At 40.9% G+C, this 15,531-nt stretch overlaps 1 protein-coding gene across 1 annotated transcript in view; it reads right to left on the bottom strand.

Moving 5' to 3' along the window:
- RAB31 (RAB31, member RAS oncogene family) overlaps positions 1 to 15,531 on the bottom strand; it is a 63,807-nt gene that overhangs the window by 34,002 nt on the left and 14,274 nt on the right. Inside the window, exons 2-3 of the mRNA XM_035317993.1 lie at positions 4,458 to 4,537; positions 1,395 to 1,476 (exon numbers count right to left, since the gene is read on the bottom strand). Coding sequence (XP_035173884.1) covers positions 1,395 to 1,476; positions 4,458 to 4,537 — 162 coding nt within the window. The remainder of the gene's footprint in view (positions 1 to 1,394; positions 1,477 to 4,457; positions 4,538 to 15,531) is intronic.

Genomic DNA, 15,531 nt, shown 5'->3' with positions numbered 1-15,531 from the left:
AAAAAAAAAAAAAAAAAAAAAAAAAAAAAAAAAAAAAGCAGATTGGGGCAGTGGAGAGAGGAAGGAGAAAGAATAAGCAAGGAGAAGCAAACCATGGGAAAGAAAACAGAACCTTTGCTATCTCTGACCAACTGAAACTCCACACACAATCTTGCAGTACCTTCTTCAGCTCCAGGCCATTCAGAAATGGAACAAACAATGTTCAAAGGAAGGGATGATGCTGTATTTTATGAATGGTTTTAAATACCCCTGTTCCCATCATAAATAACATGCCAAATTGCTAGGAGTCAACAGATTTCAGCAGGCCCGCTTTACGTCACGCTGCACATGGTAAAGAAAAGCATGAGTATTTCCTGCACTTAACAGCAAAATTCTTTATTGTCTGCAATTCACACGCAAGGTTTGGAGAACACAGCAGGATGCAGCAGGACAGACACTGCAGTCTGTATAAGCACCAAATTTTGCCCCACCCTACCATGAGCATAACTGCATTTTTCTAATAGGAACAGTGTAATTTCACAGCAAGTTTTAAAGATGCTTTAAAACATGTGCATGGACTTTTCCATTTCTTTTAAATTTCTCAACATAAATGTAGGCATAGATTAAGAGAACTCTACAGTCAGCCTGTTCTAGAATACCACTGCCATTATGCCTATTAAAAGAAACAAATGACCAAACAGGCATGTATACAATCAATATGAACGATTGCCCGTGATTTCCATTACGGCTTTTTTGAAAAGCCAAAGGAAAAGCTATTTAATTTGAGCAATTCACTCAACCCACTTGGGGAAAATTAAGAAAAAAAAAAAAAAAAATCAAGACACAAACCCTACCTGGTTCAGGTTGCTAATGCTAATTTCAAAACCAACACCAGCAGACACAGCCTGTGCCTACATTCAATGTCCCAGCTCAGGACAGCCTTGGAGTCACCACCAGCTTAGCCAAGTGCTTTCCAGTGTAAATGAAAGCTGCCACACATAAGCCTGGAGAAACAACAGAATTGCCCAGCCTTCAGGCACAGCCCAAGCTGTGGTAAGGAAGGTGGCCTACAACTCGCATTACTGATCCTTAGTGATCACAGTGTGGGTACAGGTAACATCTGCAGGCTGAGGCACAGTTCCATTGTGAAACCAGAGCTGAAATCCACAGCCAGCATTTCTTTTAGGTCAGTTGTACCATCAGCCTGCTTCTGCATTTTCCCCAGCTGAGAAATGGGAACCTGTTTAACAGTGACTGCCAACCACCTACTTCACAGAGCTTTACAAAAAATTCATCAGATTTACACTTGCAAAGTCTTCTTAAGATGAAAAAATATATATTTTTTTCTTTTTAAGTGAGCAAATGCATTATAAGAGACCAAGATAACAAGAATTTACTGCACGGTTAATACTCACCCGCTCCTGTCCAGCTGTATCCCAGATCAGAAATTTATGAAGCTCATTCCCACAAGGCACAGTTTTAGTCATGAAGGATGCTCTGAAATGAAGAGTAGACGGATTATTTACATGAGTGACACTGAATTAAAAAAAACACGAGAGGTCTTAGCCAGTTCTGCTGGAATAGACTACATGTAGAGAACCACCAAAACCTTGATAAAATGCCTACAAAAAGTGAAAAGCAAAAGCCTCTGTGGTTCAAGGGGCTCATGTGCGCAGGCACAGGAACACAAACACTAACACTCAGATGCTGCTGCCACCTGTCTCCATCTTCTTGGTGATGCAGACCTGAGAATATGTCAGTCAGCATCATACCAGGCTATAAATGCATTAATTTTCAATTAAATCTAGGAGGATGGTCACAAGCATTTGATCAGTAGGAAACAGACGAGTCACCTGCTGAAATGCACAGAGTAAATAAATTGAAATAAAGTTCTTCCCCCTCTCAACCCAGATGAAGAAATCTTTGTTGCTTCTTTTATTTTTATTTTTTTGTTGTTGTTGTAGAAAATGTGATTTGCCTATGGTTTCATAGTGTGACTTAGGAAATAAATTTTTAGGCCTTTTCTAAATTAGAGCATTTGAATTGAAAGTTGGCTAGGAGAAACTGCCCAGCTCTGGTAGATTTTTTCCCTCATGCTATCTGGACACTGCTGAGCAATTTGTGCTGTGAAAACTTTTTTTCTCAGCTCATAAAGATGCATTTGATACAATGCACTGTCATTACAAAAGCACCAAATTATATCAAGGACATATGACTGATCAAAACATCTCCCGAGAATGATATACAAGAGTTCTCCTCTACAGCCATCTGCAACTTGCATGAATTTAACAGTGATGCATTGCATAGGAAAATATTAAGTAATGCAAGCAAACAAATAAACAAAAAGTAGCATTTTCTTTGATTATTTTCAGGGTGTGTGCTTTCAGCTGTCATTCTTCTACTCCAAGTATTAAGCAATACTTCACGGTTCCAAAAACAGGAACTTCGGAGCCTCAGCAGCTACTGTAGATTTCAAGGACTGTATATTTTAAACTTTTGATTAATTCTGGAAAAATAATGACAACAAAAAACTTATCGACATAATCATCCTACACAGACAAGTACTATCATCTGCAGGCAAACTAGCCTTCACAATTTAATCCTCAAATAGAAAAACATTTTTCCTCTGTTATCACAATTATGAAAATTAAAGGATTTTTTCCCCATTTGAGCAGAAGACATTTACTTGGCAACAACAACTACTTGGGGAAAAATGCTGATGATGACGACACAGAAGTGAAGAACCACTCAAGTTTCCATTGATTTCTTCACTGCCAACAAGTGTCCTTCAGTCAGTAATGTTACTCATTATGTGCTTGCTTGGTTCCCTTCTCTCTGCCCATTTTTCTCTATTCATTACAAGTGGGAGTCCAATATTGCACTGGAATTTCAAAAACGTTCCTTTGCATTCAAAAGCAGAGGTTTGAAAGAAATCTTCCAGCCCTCCAAACACTTCTCAGAAAAATTACCCATCTTTCACAGAAGATTTAAAACGTCTATAACACACAAGAAAGATCAGCCTTTCCACCCAAGTTACTCCTTTGTGAACATAATATATTCAATTCCTCTCCCATAAAAGATCAAGAATTTTCAAAAATTTTCCAGGTAATGCTGGATTTGGCAGATTTGTCCCTAGGATATTAAAAGAAAAGAAAAGAGAAAAAAAAAAAAAAAAAAAAAAAAAAAAGGAATAAAAATCAGCTACAGGACTAATATGCTTTTGATGGTCTGATTTAAATCGCTTTATCCTGTCTTTTTCAAAACAGGGACAATCCTAAACTTAGATGAAAGCACATCCACACCTGGGAACAGACACTGTCAATATCATGGTCCAGCCTGACAGCACGCACAACTTAGGAACATTAAGGGTTCCCCATCATTCTTCTGTCACCACTCAGCCATGGGATGTCCTGGCCATTGTGCAGATCATAGCCTGTTTGTGTTGTTAAGCTCCAAGGATTAGATTTGATACCTCATTGACCACTGGGAACTAAAGTAATTTTAATCCTAAACTCCTATGATCAAAGCATCATCTCCCATGGGAAGTTCTTGATGAGTAAGAGACCTAAGACAGGTGTAAGTCAGGTGAAGAAAAACACAATAAATTAAAAAGAGAAAAGTAATAATTGGTTCGTAAGATTATTTAGGTGTTATGGGCTCATTTGGAACTTGCAGGGAAAAAAAAAAAATACATATATAAGGTTCTTTTTCTGTTCCTTTGTATTCATGGAAATCTGAAGTATCTCTATGTTTACACAAACACAAAAAATATCAGTTTAACCTCAAGTCTTCTTTCTGTGAAAACCAAAGCAACTAGCCTTTACTTACACGGATTTCTCAATTGTTCTGCTGCATGGGAGGTAAACAGTAGTACATGTAGCATTCACCCATTGTCAGCTCATACACATGTAGGATCTCTCTATATGAATGTATTTTCTCTATATATTCTCTCTCGATATATTCCATACATATGAATATAGAGAGAGAGACATATATGTGTATAACATGCATTTTACCATGTTATACCATACACTGGCCTGTGCAAAGGGTGAAAGGAACACAACATCTGGAAGCCATGGCCATGCACAACACAGGCCAGTACAGGTCCTGGGCAAATCCAGTAAAGAGGTGATTTCAAGAGGCATCACTCACATGAGAAACAAGAGACAGCTCTGCCAGCCTCTCCATCAGAAAGCACATGGCCATAAAGTAAGTTGCAGCCCACTTTGTGCTCCCAGAACAGGGAGAGCAGAGCAGAGCTGGTTTGGGGCAGCCCCAGACTCTCTAAGCAGGCAACATGAGCTGAAAACCATTCAAGGGGACTAAAGGGTTCAGCAAGATTGGCAAACTGGAGAAAAAAAAAAATATATATATATATATATGCAGTGTTCAGAACCTCAAAAGTAAGGAGAAGAGAAAGGATCTCAGCTGAGGGCAGTGTCTGTATAAGAAAAAATGATATCATACAGGGTACTTACCCAATAGTAGGACTAATATTGTGATCAAAGTGGTCCTGGACGAATCGACAAACAATGCTTGATTTCCCAACCCCGGTATCCTGAAATTAAGGAAAAGCATGACAGTGAATTCAGGAGACCCTAGGTATGTGTATTTCACCTGAAGAAATAGTCAGGTATTTTCTGTGACATCATTTTTTTTTTTCTAGTGGCAAGTGGGGCATGTGAAATAGTTCAAAAGAAAAGAGAGCATGCAGATTATTACATTTTTAATGTCAGAATTATGAAAGGATAGCCCTGTTCCTCGTCCCAGTCTTGCTTCTCTTGGAGCCTTGTATTTTTGGGGTGCATTTATATTCCTGTTGGAAAGACTGCAGCACTTCAAGCACAGCCATTTACTTGTTAAAACAAACAAACAAAAGATGCACTTTCAAACACAGGGTGCACTACCCAAAAAAACCATGTGCCAGAGAATAATTTCATTCAAGCCTGTTCAGATATTCAAGTATTTTTGAAAAGGCAGGAATCCGAAGGGCCGAATGCCCTGCGACGTGCAGCTACCCCTGTGCCCGCTGTGCTGCTGGACCGGGGTGGAGCAGCGCTGCTTTAAGCACGACACAACCTGCTCTCCAGGCTGCGATGCAGAAGGCTGCTTCGATTTGCACTTATTTCCCCACCACAATCAATAAGGAAAGATAAGAGCAGCGCAACACTGAAACCAAATGCAGAATCCCTTCCAGACAAGGGGTAGGATGGGGAGAAGAGGAAGGGAAGAAAGCTTGACATTACTCAGAATTACTATTTTAGGCATTTAAGATATAAGCAACTTCCCCCCAAAGCAGCATTTTTCATGTTCCCTCTGTTATCCTGGGAAGCTTTGCATGTTAGGTAGCAGAATATAAATACAGAGAATTATAAAGGAAGAGGAACAGCAATATCACTGTGTCTCCCAGAGAAACGCAAAGAGCCTCCTTAGAGACTAAGAGGATGCCAGGAAATCGATCCTGACCTTTCCGAGACATCAGCGATGACTGCCCAGGGCCCAATCTAAGTCATTAAAAAGTCTGTGGAAAGCTTTCTATTAATTTCATTGGAACTGATTGCAGAAATTCACCTAACATCCATTTGTATCTTGCATTTTAAGACATTTGAGTAAGTTACACAAATTTATCAGAAATTGCCAAGACAAGACAGCGGTCTGACAGCACTAAATAACTATATTTAAAAAGAAAAAAGCCTTTGCCTCTCCCGTAATCAATTTTGTATTTATCTTCTTTTCAAATATGAAAGAAAAAGAATGTCAGTATTTAATTTCCCTCCCCCGTGTTTAAATGAAACTATAACACCACTGCAAGCAAAGCCTTTATATACTGCACTTATTAGAAAACCATCATTTCAGCTCTCATATTTAATTCAAAGCTGTCCTTAGTCAGCTTAAAAGCCACAATAAATGCTCATGCTACACAGACAGTTGTTTATCTACTGTGTTCAATCGATAGGGAAAAAAAAGATCAAAGAGAGTAAGTGTTTAAAACCAGCCCTGTAGCCTTTGATCAATAGCAGCAACACATCCTATTGCTTTTCCCAAATTTTGCCTTCATTATCAATTCCAGCTGACATTTCTGTATAATTACTAGACCAGGACAGCGCAACGCATTTTTAAAAAGACAATCCTCTGTGCTGAAACTGAGAATCTACTTATTATTCTGGATTTAAAATGCTGTGAGGGAAAAAAAAAAAAAAAAAAAAAAAAAAAAGAACGAAAGAACGAAAGAACTACCACCCACTGAATGTGATGGATTATGTTTCCTTCTTGTGGGGACGTAGTTTCTGCCACTGCATTCGAAACTAGCTATTGCTTCATGTGACCTGACGGTACTTTAGTTTTGTATACTTTTTTTCTGCTCCCTGGATGGGTCACTAAGAAGGGCAACTGCAAATTCATCTCTTAGGCAAGAGGAACCTAGTCACCAGCAGGGACGTGACATCCACACGCACAGATTAGAGCCCGGCTCATTTAATGGAAACTCCTGCGTCTTTGACTTCCAGTTCATGACTCCTGCTAGCATTTCATGCTAACGTTAACTAAACTTCAGAAGTTTCTGTTTCCCTCACATCTCTCGCAATGAGCGCAGCTAAAGTCAAGCACGTCAGCCTTGCTGTTAGGCCTCAAATACCTTACAGGCATCCTTAGACTTTGCTGCAGTGGTTGCTTTTGACTACAGAGAGGCCAAAACTTACCCTTGGTATAACTTCAGTGAAGCCAATGGACCTGGACCAGCAGTGAAGCCAGCCTCCACTTTCCAGGAACAGTCAGTTTATGGCACAAAGGGGTTCAGACGAAAAAGCCCTCCCATCTCATTGCCTCAAGGGTCTGAATGGCCAGCTACCCGAGCATCATTAGAGCCCAGAGGGGAAGGGAAGGAAACAGAAAAACCTTCCTACTTTAGGCAGTGAGTGTCATTCTACTGCTGAATTTAAAGCTGCGCAGACAACCTTCAGCTCACAGTACCGTGCCCACAGGTATCAGGTAAAACACCCGCCTGCCCAAAAGCAAAGCAAAGCATGGAGTGTGGATGTTATACAACAACTTGAAAACTTAGTAGAAACCTTTTACTGCTAATCAGACCTTATATTTTACTGACAATAGGGAATGACCTTCCAAGTAGCTCTTACAAAAATGAAAGCAAGCATGGTTGCTCCAAAGAAGTAGAAATGGCATTCACTTCTCAACAATGTGCTCAATTTAACCTCCTTACTACAACATGCAAAGCATTCCTGCTGCCACCTGCTTCGTTCTTTGCTACATGGTCTTTCCCTTCATATATTCATTTTTCTAAAGTGTGATGAGGATGATTATCCTTGTTTTGTTTCTTTTTCTTCAAAGGATTATAACAGACCTGTCAAGCCACACGCCTTGATAACACTCATGCTTGCGGATGGCTTCTTTTCTCAGTTCTCAGAGTTCTGCTGCTCACCAGCTTTTTACATCCTTTAATCTGGTTCTTTTGTTTCACTCCACTGGTGTACATACAACATCAAACACATACCAAGGAACAGAATTTTGGCCTATATAAAAAGTCACAGCAGTAGTGAGCTGAGTGGATTTGACAAGCTACAGAAACTGGGAATATGTCCTGAGGGATTACATCACACTTTGAGGAACAGATCCTGCAATTCTTCCAAAGAATCCTTATCCATGGAAAATCCAAGGGTTTCAGCACTATATAATGCACACATCATGATCGGGAGCATACCACCCCACGGAAGGAGCAGTAGGCAAGGAATATGTCTGTCATGACGACTCTGAGTCAGGAGTCCTCTTCCTGATGCATTAGCAGTGACTGAGGCAGGCATACGCAGTCATTTGCATTGTCAGAGGAACAGTTGGATGAGTCACTCATGGGACCAACCCCATGTTTGCTTTTCTCCTTTCTTTTTCAACAAGCCTCGTAGCACATTTACAAAAGTTCAGTTATAAACGGCATTGTACTGAGATGAGCAAAAGGGGTGGGGAGGAAGGAAAGGAACAGAAATGTAATCCGTGGTAAGCAAACCACTGCCAGTTCACCAGAAGTGGCCACAACTTCAGAACCTCCCCCCGTCTGCAAAATGGATGTGAAAATCGGAAGCAGTATCAGATGGTTCTGATAAAAACAAGGAACCAGTGCAAGCATGGCCGATTCTTGATTTTTTTTCTTCCATAACCCTGAAAACACATTCCCTACTCCTCTGAAATCCTTTAACCACAGATTGAGGCAGCAGGATTTTAAGAGCTCCAGAGCAGAGAGCAGCATGCCACAAAGCTCAGTGCTTCCACCCACACTCCTGCTCACAGAGAACCACCCCATTTGGCTCTTCTCTGCTCCCATTACTGTAAGGAAGATGAGGCTACATTTCAAGCCAGCAGAATTACAGGACGCTGGCAACTAACCCGCAGGCAAACAACAACCGAGATGCTGATTTCTGTTGGCTGATCCACAGCAGCAGAGGAAGATTTAAAGTGAAAAAAAAAAAGTTAAATATGAGCAACATATTAAAAAAGAAATGCATTTTCCATTACAAATAGGCAGTTGGTATATTCCTCTGTCCACTGTTGCAGATGTGTGCATTCTGGAGGGGGGGGGGGAAGGGGGAGGGGGAGAAAAAAAAAAAATAGCTCTCTAATTAAATATGGATGTCTTGTTTATACCTTTGCACCACCATAGGACTCAGTCCTTGAAGCACTTTTCCACGTGGAATGGAGCTATATGACTCCATAAACACATCCCTGATTGGGGCCTTGTTCTTTAGCCCAGATATGTAACAGCTTTTAATGGATTCAGATGGGTCAAGCCCTACTGTGCTGAGCAAACCAAATTCTTCATGTAAATTCTTTCCACATCTGAAACAGAATAAATGGTGAATTCACAAAAAAATCCATGCGTTCTGTGACTGATGACTAAACAGTAGTCCTATAATTATGCATACTGCTGCTACAGCTATTTTATTCTTGACAGCACAGAATCCTTCTGTGCCATGTTAACACACAGGGCTTTTTAATATATGTAAAATTAGATAAACCATGCAAAAAATCTTTTATGATCCTAAGATTTTGGAAATGCAAATAGAACAAGATTACTATATGGTATTTCACATGAGGAAATGGCATGCTAAAAACAAACATACTGCAGAAACTGCCTTCTGTCCCCTACTCGCAAAGTAAGAAAAAAGCAAAAAGAACATCTGGTTTGTAATCACTACAGATCTCATGACTAACTTCCCATTTCAGCTTTAAAAGAGGGTTCAGATACCCTGGTGACGGGTGCCATAAAAATCTGCACTGAGAAGTAAAGGAGAACTGATCTCTACAAAATACCGATCAAACACATGGCTCCTTTGGAAGGATGGAAGCTTTCCCGTCAATTTAGACAAATCCAGGATTTAATCCAGGGTATTTCAATTTGTATAAATTGAAAATGTCTGCACTTCCAAAGCATTTTTTGGTAATAACTAAGATTCATTCAGACGTGGTCTAGAGGCAGATGTCTCATTAGAGCTGGCTGGGTTTAACATGAGTTAGTCTTGCGTATCGCAAGAATGACCATACCCTAACAACCTGCAGGGTATTAATATCAACTGCTCAATTAAAAATAAAAAAATAAAAAAATAATTTAAAAAAGCAAGTAAAGCATACATTATTTTTCAACAATAATGTTTAGAAACTTTTGAAAGTGAAAATTCTTTAACCTTTTCTGTAAGCAGGAAGACTTGAAGCATGCCCCAAGTAGCTTTTACTGCACTTGGCACGACTGCCCCTACACCTCGCACAGGAACACATCTGCCCCTCAGAGCCAGTTACTGCCAAGGCTCCCCAAAAGCTCCTCACACTGATGAAGAGCCAGGCTGCAGGCAGAGGGCAATACCAGCAAGTTGCTGAGGTGCCGTAAGTGCATGCACCAGCAACAGCCATGGTCAAATACGGCCACTAAGAATCTTGTCAGTGTAGCTTCCAGTGAGGTGATGCTGCCTTGTGACATCTTACAGACACACAGAGGAAGGGAAGGAAACAAAAAATAAAATAAAATAAAATAAAAAATTAAATAAATAAATAAATAAATAAACGGCCAGATCAACATACAGAGTAAGGATACAGTCAAAAAGCTGTACTGCTCTCATGGAAGAGGATTTGCTCAGAGACGAAGCTAGCTGTTCCTTATTATTGGAATAAAGAACAATTCCTGGCTCCCAGTCATATATTCATGCCAATGGACAAGTTTCTTGGCCGCTTCCTTACTAACTGAAAATAACAGAGAAGCCAGTTTATGCTCAAGATTTCCCATTAAATTCTCCTTTTTGTTACATGCTGACCTGACTCCTGCCAGCACCACAACAGATAGCAAGGAGAGGTCCTTGCTTTGCTGACTGCAGAACTACCAGTGTTGAAGTAATTAAGATGTACAGATGAGAACACTTAAATTGGTATGAAGTTGTCAAAAACAAGAAAACTGTCCTTTATCATCAGTATATTTAATATTTTTAATACAAAAAAGGTGCTTAAAATCTCTGCAGTTGGCCAGGCAAATCTGAAGTAGAGAGATATGGTTTAAATTTTAGGGAAAGAAAAACAATTAATGAGTCTTTAAAAAAAAAAAAAAAAAAAAAAAAAAGTAGAGACCCTTCATTTTAGTAGCTCTTCTTACTGCAGCTGGTTTGGACTTGGCAGTTCAGGCTCTGCACATTAAAATAGTCGCTCTTTCCACTGTCAGAATTGGCCATGATTTAGTTTTTGATTTACAGCTGAATCCCCCTGGCCCATTCCCATTATCCACAGCAGGACTTTGATGGAATTTAAAAATTCGCAGCAGCGTAATCACATCGCAGTGCTGCTGGATGGCTGGCATTTTATTAGCTATCATCAAACAAATTGCTAGGCCTGCACTATCAAGCATTGCCAGGCTTCTGCAGAAATGTATGCTCAGCTCTGGTCAAGCCTGGTATCTCGGAGGAATGTCACTCCTCATGCAATGTCTGGCTTGCAGCACTGAGATATCCAGCCTGCATCTTTGCTGCTTGCAGAGATGCTAGCCCTTAACCCACAAGGCATGTGGTATAGGTAAGTAAAGGAATATTGCTGTCTTTTAAACTCCAGTGCAGGGTAAAAAAATAAAAAAATAAAAAATAATAAAAAAAAATGAATTGAGCAAAAACAAAACAAAACAAAACAAAAAAGAAAAGAAAAAAAAAGCTTTGCTATTTGCAGCCCACTTTAGTGCTGTGTGCCTGCCATTAACATTTCAGTCATTACTCAGAAGATCAGATGCAAGCAGCATTGCAATATTTTCCATGTCTTACTAATCCAGTTACAGCTGCTCTGGAAGGCTGTGGCAGGCAGTTTGAAGAGCATCTGAAACCAGCTTCGGGTTTTTATTGACTGCATGAACATACAAGGAAGAGTTATGCACAACAGATTCCTGATCACAGTTTCCAAGGACAATATTCGAATCCAAGAACCATCCTACCCAGTAAACTTCTGCTTGCCTTAAACATATCCTTTGTCCTTCCCTGTATTTGGGTATCGCTTACTTGTCTGAAGACGCTGCTGTAAGGAGAAATAATATCTTTCAGGAGACCCGGGTTCAGAGACACCCCTGGGACTGAACTGAACCTGCCAAGTGTCGGGCTTGCCCCAGCAAAAACACAGGCACTCGTTGAGGGGTGGTGTCTAGGAAGAAGTGCAAATAGCTTCTTGCTGGATTCAGTTTTTCCATCTGCAAGACGTATCAAGTGAGCAAACCCCACCACTGCATAAGCACATAGATGAAAATGCAAGAGCAGCCCTCAGACTGACACACTGGCTCCCAGCTGCTTCGGGAACAAAAAACTGCCTGTGACTGTAGGCTGAGCCAGAGGAAAGCAGGCTGAGGTGTCCTGATGCCCTGCTTCTGTGGTCCAAATGATACATGCCTCATTCTGGACACAATTTTTATGAATTCTAATTTTCTGTACATCCCTGTATGGTAAGAAATGGGTTGTTTCCACAATAAGCAATCTGATTCTCAGAAAAGAGCCTTTTCCTGTTGATTTGCTGGGAGCCACCTACCAAAGCTCAGCACTGGGCCATGAGTGCCCTGCTGCCCTAAGGAGCAGCATGGTTTTTAAGCCCTGGAGCTGCCACCCAGACAGGCCCTCTACCAAGTAAGAGGCTTGTGCTTCTCCCTTCACTACCTTTAACTGACTTCATTCGTTACCTCGGGTACTTTGAAGGGCTTGCACAAGCCTGGCAAGGTGACTCTGCAACAAGAGCTCCAAGGAACATCAGACAATTTTATGCCACCAGTGACATACTGGACAGTCTGCAAAGGTCTGGGGGATACTTGGTCACAAAGCAAATTCTTGAAGGGAAGAACTGGAAGCAGAGCTGGCCTCTGGGACCATCTATGTGCTATCATGCGTTTCCCAGAATGAAAGGTATTTGCCAAATGAACAGGAACACTACTGCTGAATACTGGAGTGGAGCTCCTCAGGATCCCAGCACAAACGCACCAATCTTCATGCAACTGGGTTTGTAGGGGCAGGGTTATTCTTCAGCTTCCCATTTTTTCAGTACAAAACACCACAGCTCTTTTGGTCATTTCTCAAGAACATCCCTGTCTTCATTTCATACACTCATCTCTAAACTCATTATATGTACTAATATCGGTCTCTTAAGTAAGTGGGTATATTAGTCCCATGAAGTTAAGATGGTCTGTGTCAATTCTCCCACAGCAAAAACCACTCCTAGTCATCATTTTTAATTGCTAGTGTAATTTCAGGCCCATGCTGGTGTTGTGGAGCATGAAATAGCTGTAGAGTAAGGCTTTTTCCTCTGGTGTGCATTAGAATTAGATAAATTCCAACTCCCTCTACAGACAGAAAATGCACTGCCTGTTCTCAGAGATGTTTTTCTACTCCAACCAGGTCGGTCTTGTTATATTACAGCACAATCCTTCCTCCTAGTGTTGCAAGGATTGTATTTGGCACTGGAATTTTTGACTCTTTTGGTCTCAACTTACCAGCTATTCATTGAAAATAGTAATGACTTGATTTTACCTTGTAACTGCATTATGAGCATTTCAATCAGCGATACTTCCAAAGTGTTCAGATGCTACAGTAACAAAGAACCACTGAAGTGCCTCAAGAGATAGCCAAGTGCTGAGTGAGCTTGTTTGGTATTTATATGCACCCTCACTACCACCTGTATACCCTAATAAGCATTTTAAAATAGAAAAGTATCTGCTGGCCAGGCCTTAATGCTATCTGATCTCTGAGTCTATAATGTACCATCTGATCCCTTCTCTTTATTTGTTTTCCTTTTGCCCACATTGATTAGTAAAATGCTTACAGTGACTGCCAATTCTGCTTTGCCTCAGAGCTGGATGTCCCTACAGTCCCATCCACCTCTCCCATTCCCACTCAGCCATCATAGCAAAACATCTGCTGCCAGGTTTTGGCTCCCTTACCAATGTGATTATTCAGCATGTGGTTTCCTTTCACATGCATCCTGCACACATCCTAATGTGGAATTAAACTCAGGCATATACAACTCCTCTGCTATCTGCTTCACCGGGAGCCAGCCAAATGCTGTCCTACTTGTTCTGCCATTTTGCAGATTTTCTCTGGAAGCTAAAAACTTTCTATATATTCAATATGACAGTTTCTCTCCATTGCTCTCCACCAGGTCCTAGCTCAGTAATCTTCTAGAAACAGAAAACCCTAATGCCCAAGTTTCAAATACACCTTCTTTAATATTTTGCTGCATCGTTTCCTTTCTCATAAATAAAACAGAGTATTTCCAACCTTCGCCCCTCCCCTGGACTGCAATATTAATTAAGATCTGTCCATCTATCTACTTTTATCAGAGATATGCCCAGAGACCCCAAACACGATCATGGCCAGCCTCACTAAACTAGAAAGTACAAAAGCAAACATAGACAGACAAGAACATTTTGTCATCCTGTCAAAGTGATGTGCTTGGCCAGAGATGGGACAGACTGAAGAGCAGCTATTGTCTTTATAGGAGTTGATTGTAACAATAAATACACTTTCCTAGGAAAGTGAATTTATTGTTGGAGCAGCTCCAGAGGAGGGCCCCGAAGATGACCTGAGGGCTAGAGCACCTCTCCAGTGTAGAGAAGCTGAGGTGTTTGGGGTTGTTCAACCTGGAGAAGAGAAGGCTCTGGGGAGACTTTACAGTGGCTTTCCAGGGCCTAAATGGGGCCTACAGGAAAGCTGGGGAGGGACTCTTTGTCAGGGCCTGTAGTGATAGGACAAGGAGTAATGGCTTTCAACTAAAAGAGAGGAGATTTAGACTAGATATAAGGAAGAAATTCTTCACTCAGAGGGTGGTGAGGCACTGGGACAGTTTGCTCAGAGAAGCTGTGGATGCCCCATCCCTGGAGGTGTTCAAGGCCAGGCTGGATGGGGCTTTGACCAGCCTGGTCTGGTGGGACATGTCCCTGCCCATGGCAGATGATCTCTAAGGTACCCTCCAACCCAAACCATTCTGTGATATATAATATTACATGAAATCAAACTGTCTCCTAGAGGCTGGCAAGATTATTTGGCATTACCCTACTGTCATAACAAGGCCTCCAATCTCAAGTGTTTCATGCTAAGTGGGAGACATGGAGAGTTGCTGCTGCAGCCAAAAGACCTTTGGGATGAGCAGAGTGGCCATACTTTGCCTTCTCTCTCCTTCCCAAACACTTGGCTTCCAAAAGGATTCATCCAAAGTGTTCTCTCTTATCTCAAACCAAGACCATCAGCTAGCTATTCAACTAGGAGGAACTCACACTAACTTCAGCTGAAGAATTGACTCAAAATGCGGAAAGGTTCCTCCAAATGTGGGGATTCAATAAGACAAATTATCACCTTGAAAGAAGGCAAGACCGTGATGGAAAGACAATCCAGGTAGAAAAGGAGCTATATTTCCTTCATACATAGTCCAGTGATTGAAATGGCATTAAACCAGCAGTAAGGAACAAATCCTTGTTTTACACTGCAGTGGATGACAGGAGTAGCAGTTGCTTGAACTATCTATGATCCAAGAAATCACAAAGTGGCACACAGTGACTGCTGTACACTAACTCACCCAGAGCTTACAAACCATGCTGCTCTTCTGTGTCCTTTTTTTTCCTCCCTATTCCTCCCTTAAAGTTGGCATGGAGCTATAAAGCAATCTTCATTTATGAGAAATGGGGCTGTGGAGGGAAAGGAAGAACAAAGAAGCTTCCTTCAAAGCTATTTTTAAAAATAACTCCAATACAGTAAAGCTAAATAAATAAAACCATGAGGCAAAACAGAAATGTGACTGATGAAGGAAACATGGCCTGTGGGTCAGTACTGCAACTACCTCAACTCCTTTCTCTTCACCATGACTCAAGAATGGTAACACTGTAGAATATATTAAATAATAATAATAATAAACTTTGCAGCCAGCCTAGAGATTTAAAGCACAGGAACGCCCAACTTAGTAGATTTTAAAGTTTGTCTACTTTAGTCAAAAAAAATAGATAACCAACACAACCTCACACTCTAATTTAAATATATGTTTAATCACTGCATCACACTGCAC

This window comes from Oxyura jamaicensis, chromosome 2, assembly GCF_011077185.1.
Source record: "Oxyura jamaicensis isolate SHBP4307 breed ruddy duck chromosome 2, BPBGC_Ojam_1.0, whole genome shotgun sequence".
NCBI lineage: Eukaryota > Metazoa > Chordata > Aves > Anseriformes > Anatidae > Oxyura > Oxyura jamaicensis.
This window is presented reverse-complemented; position numbering and strand designations above follow the sequence as displayed.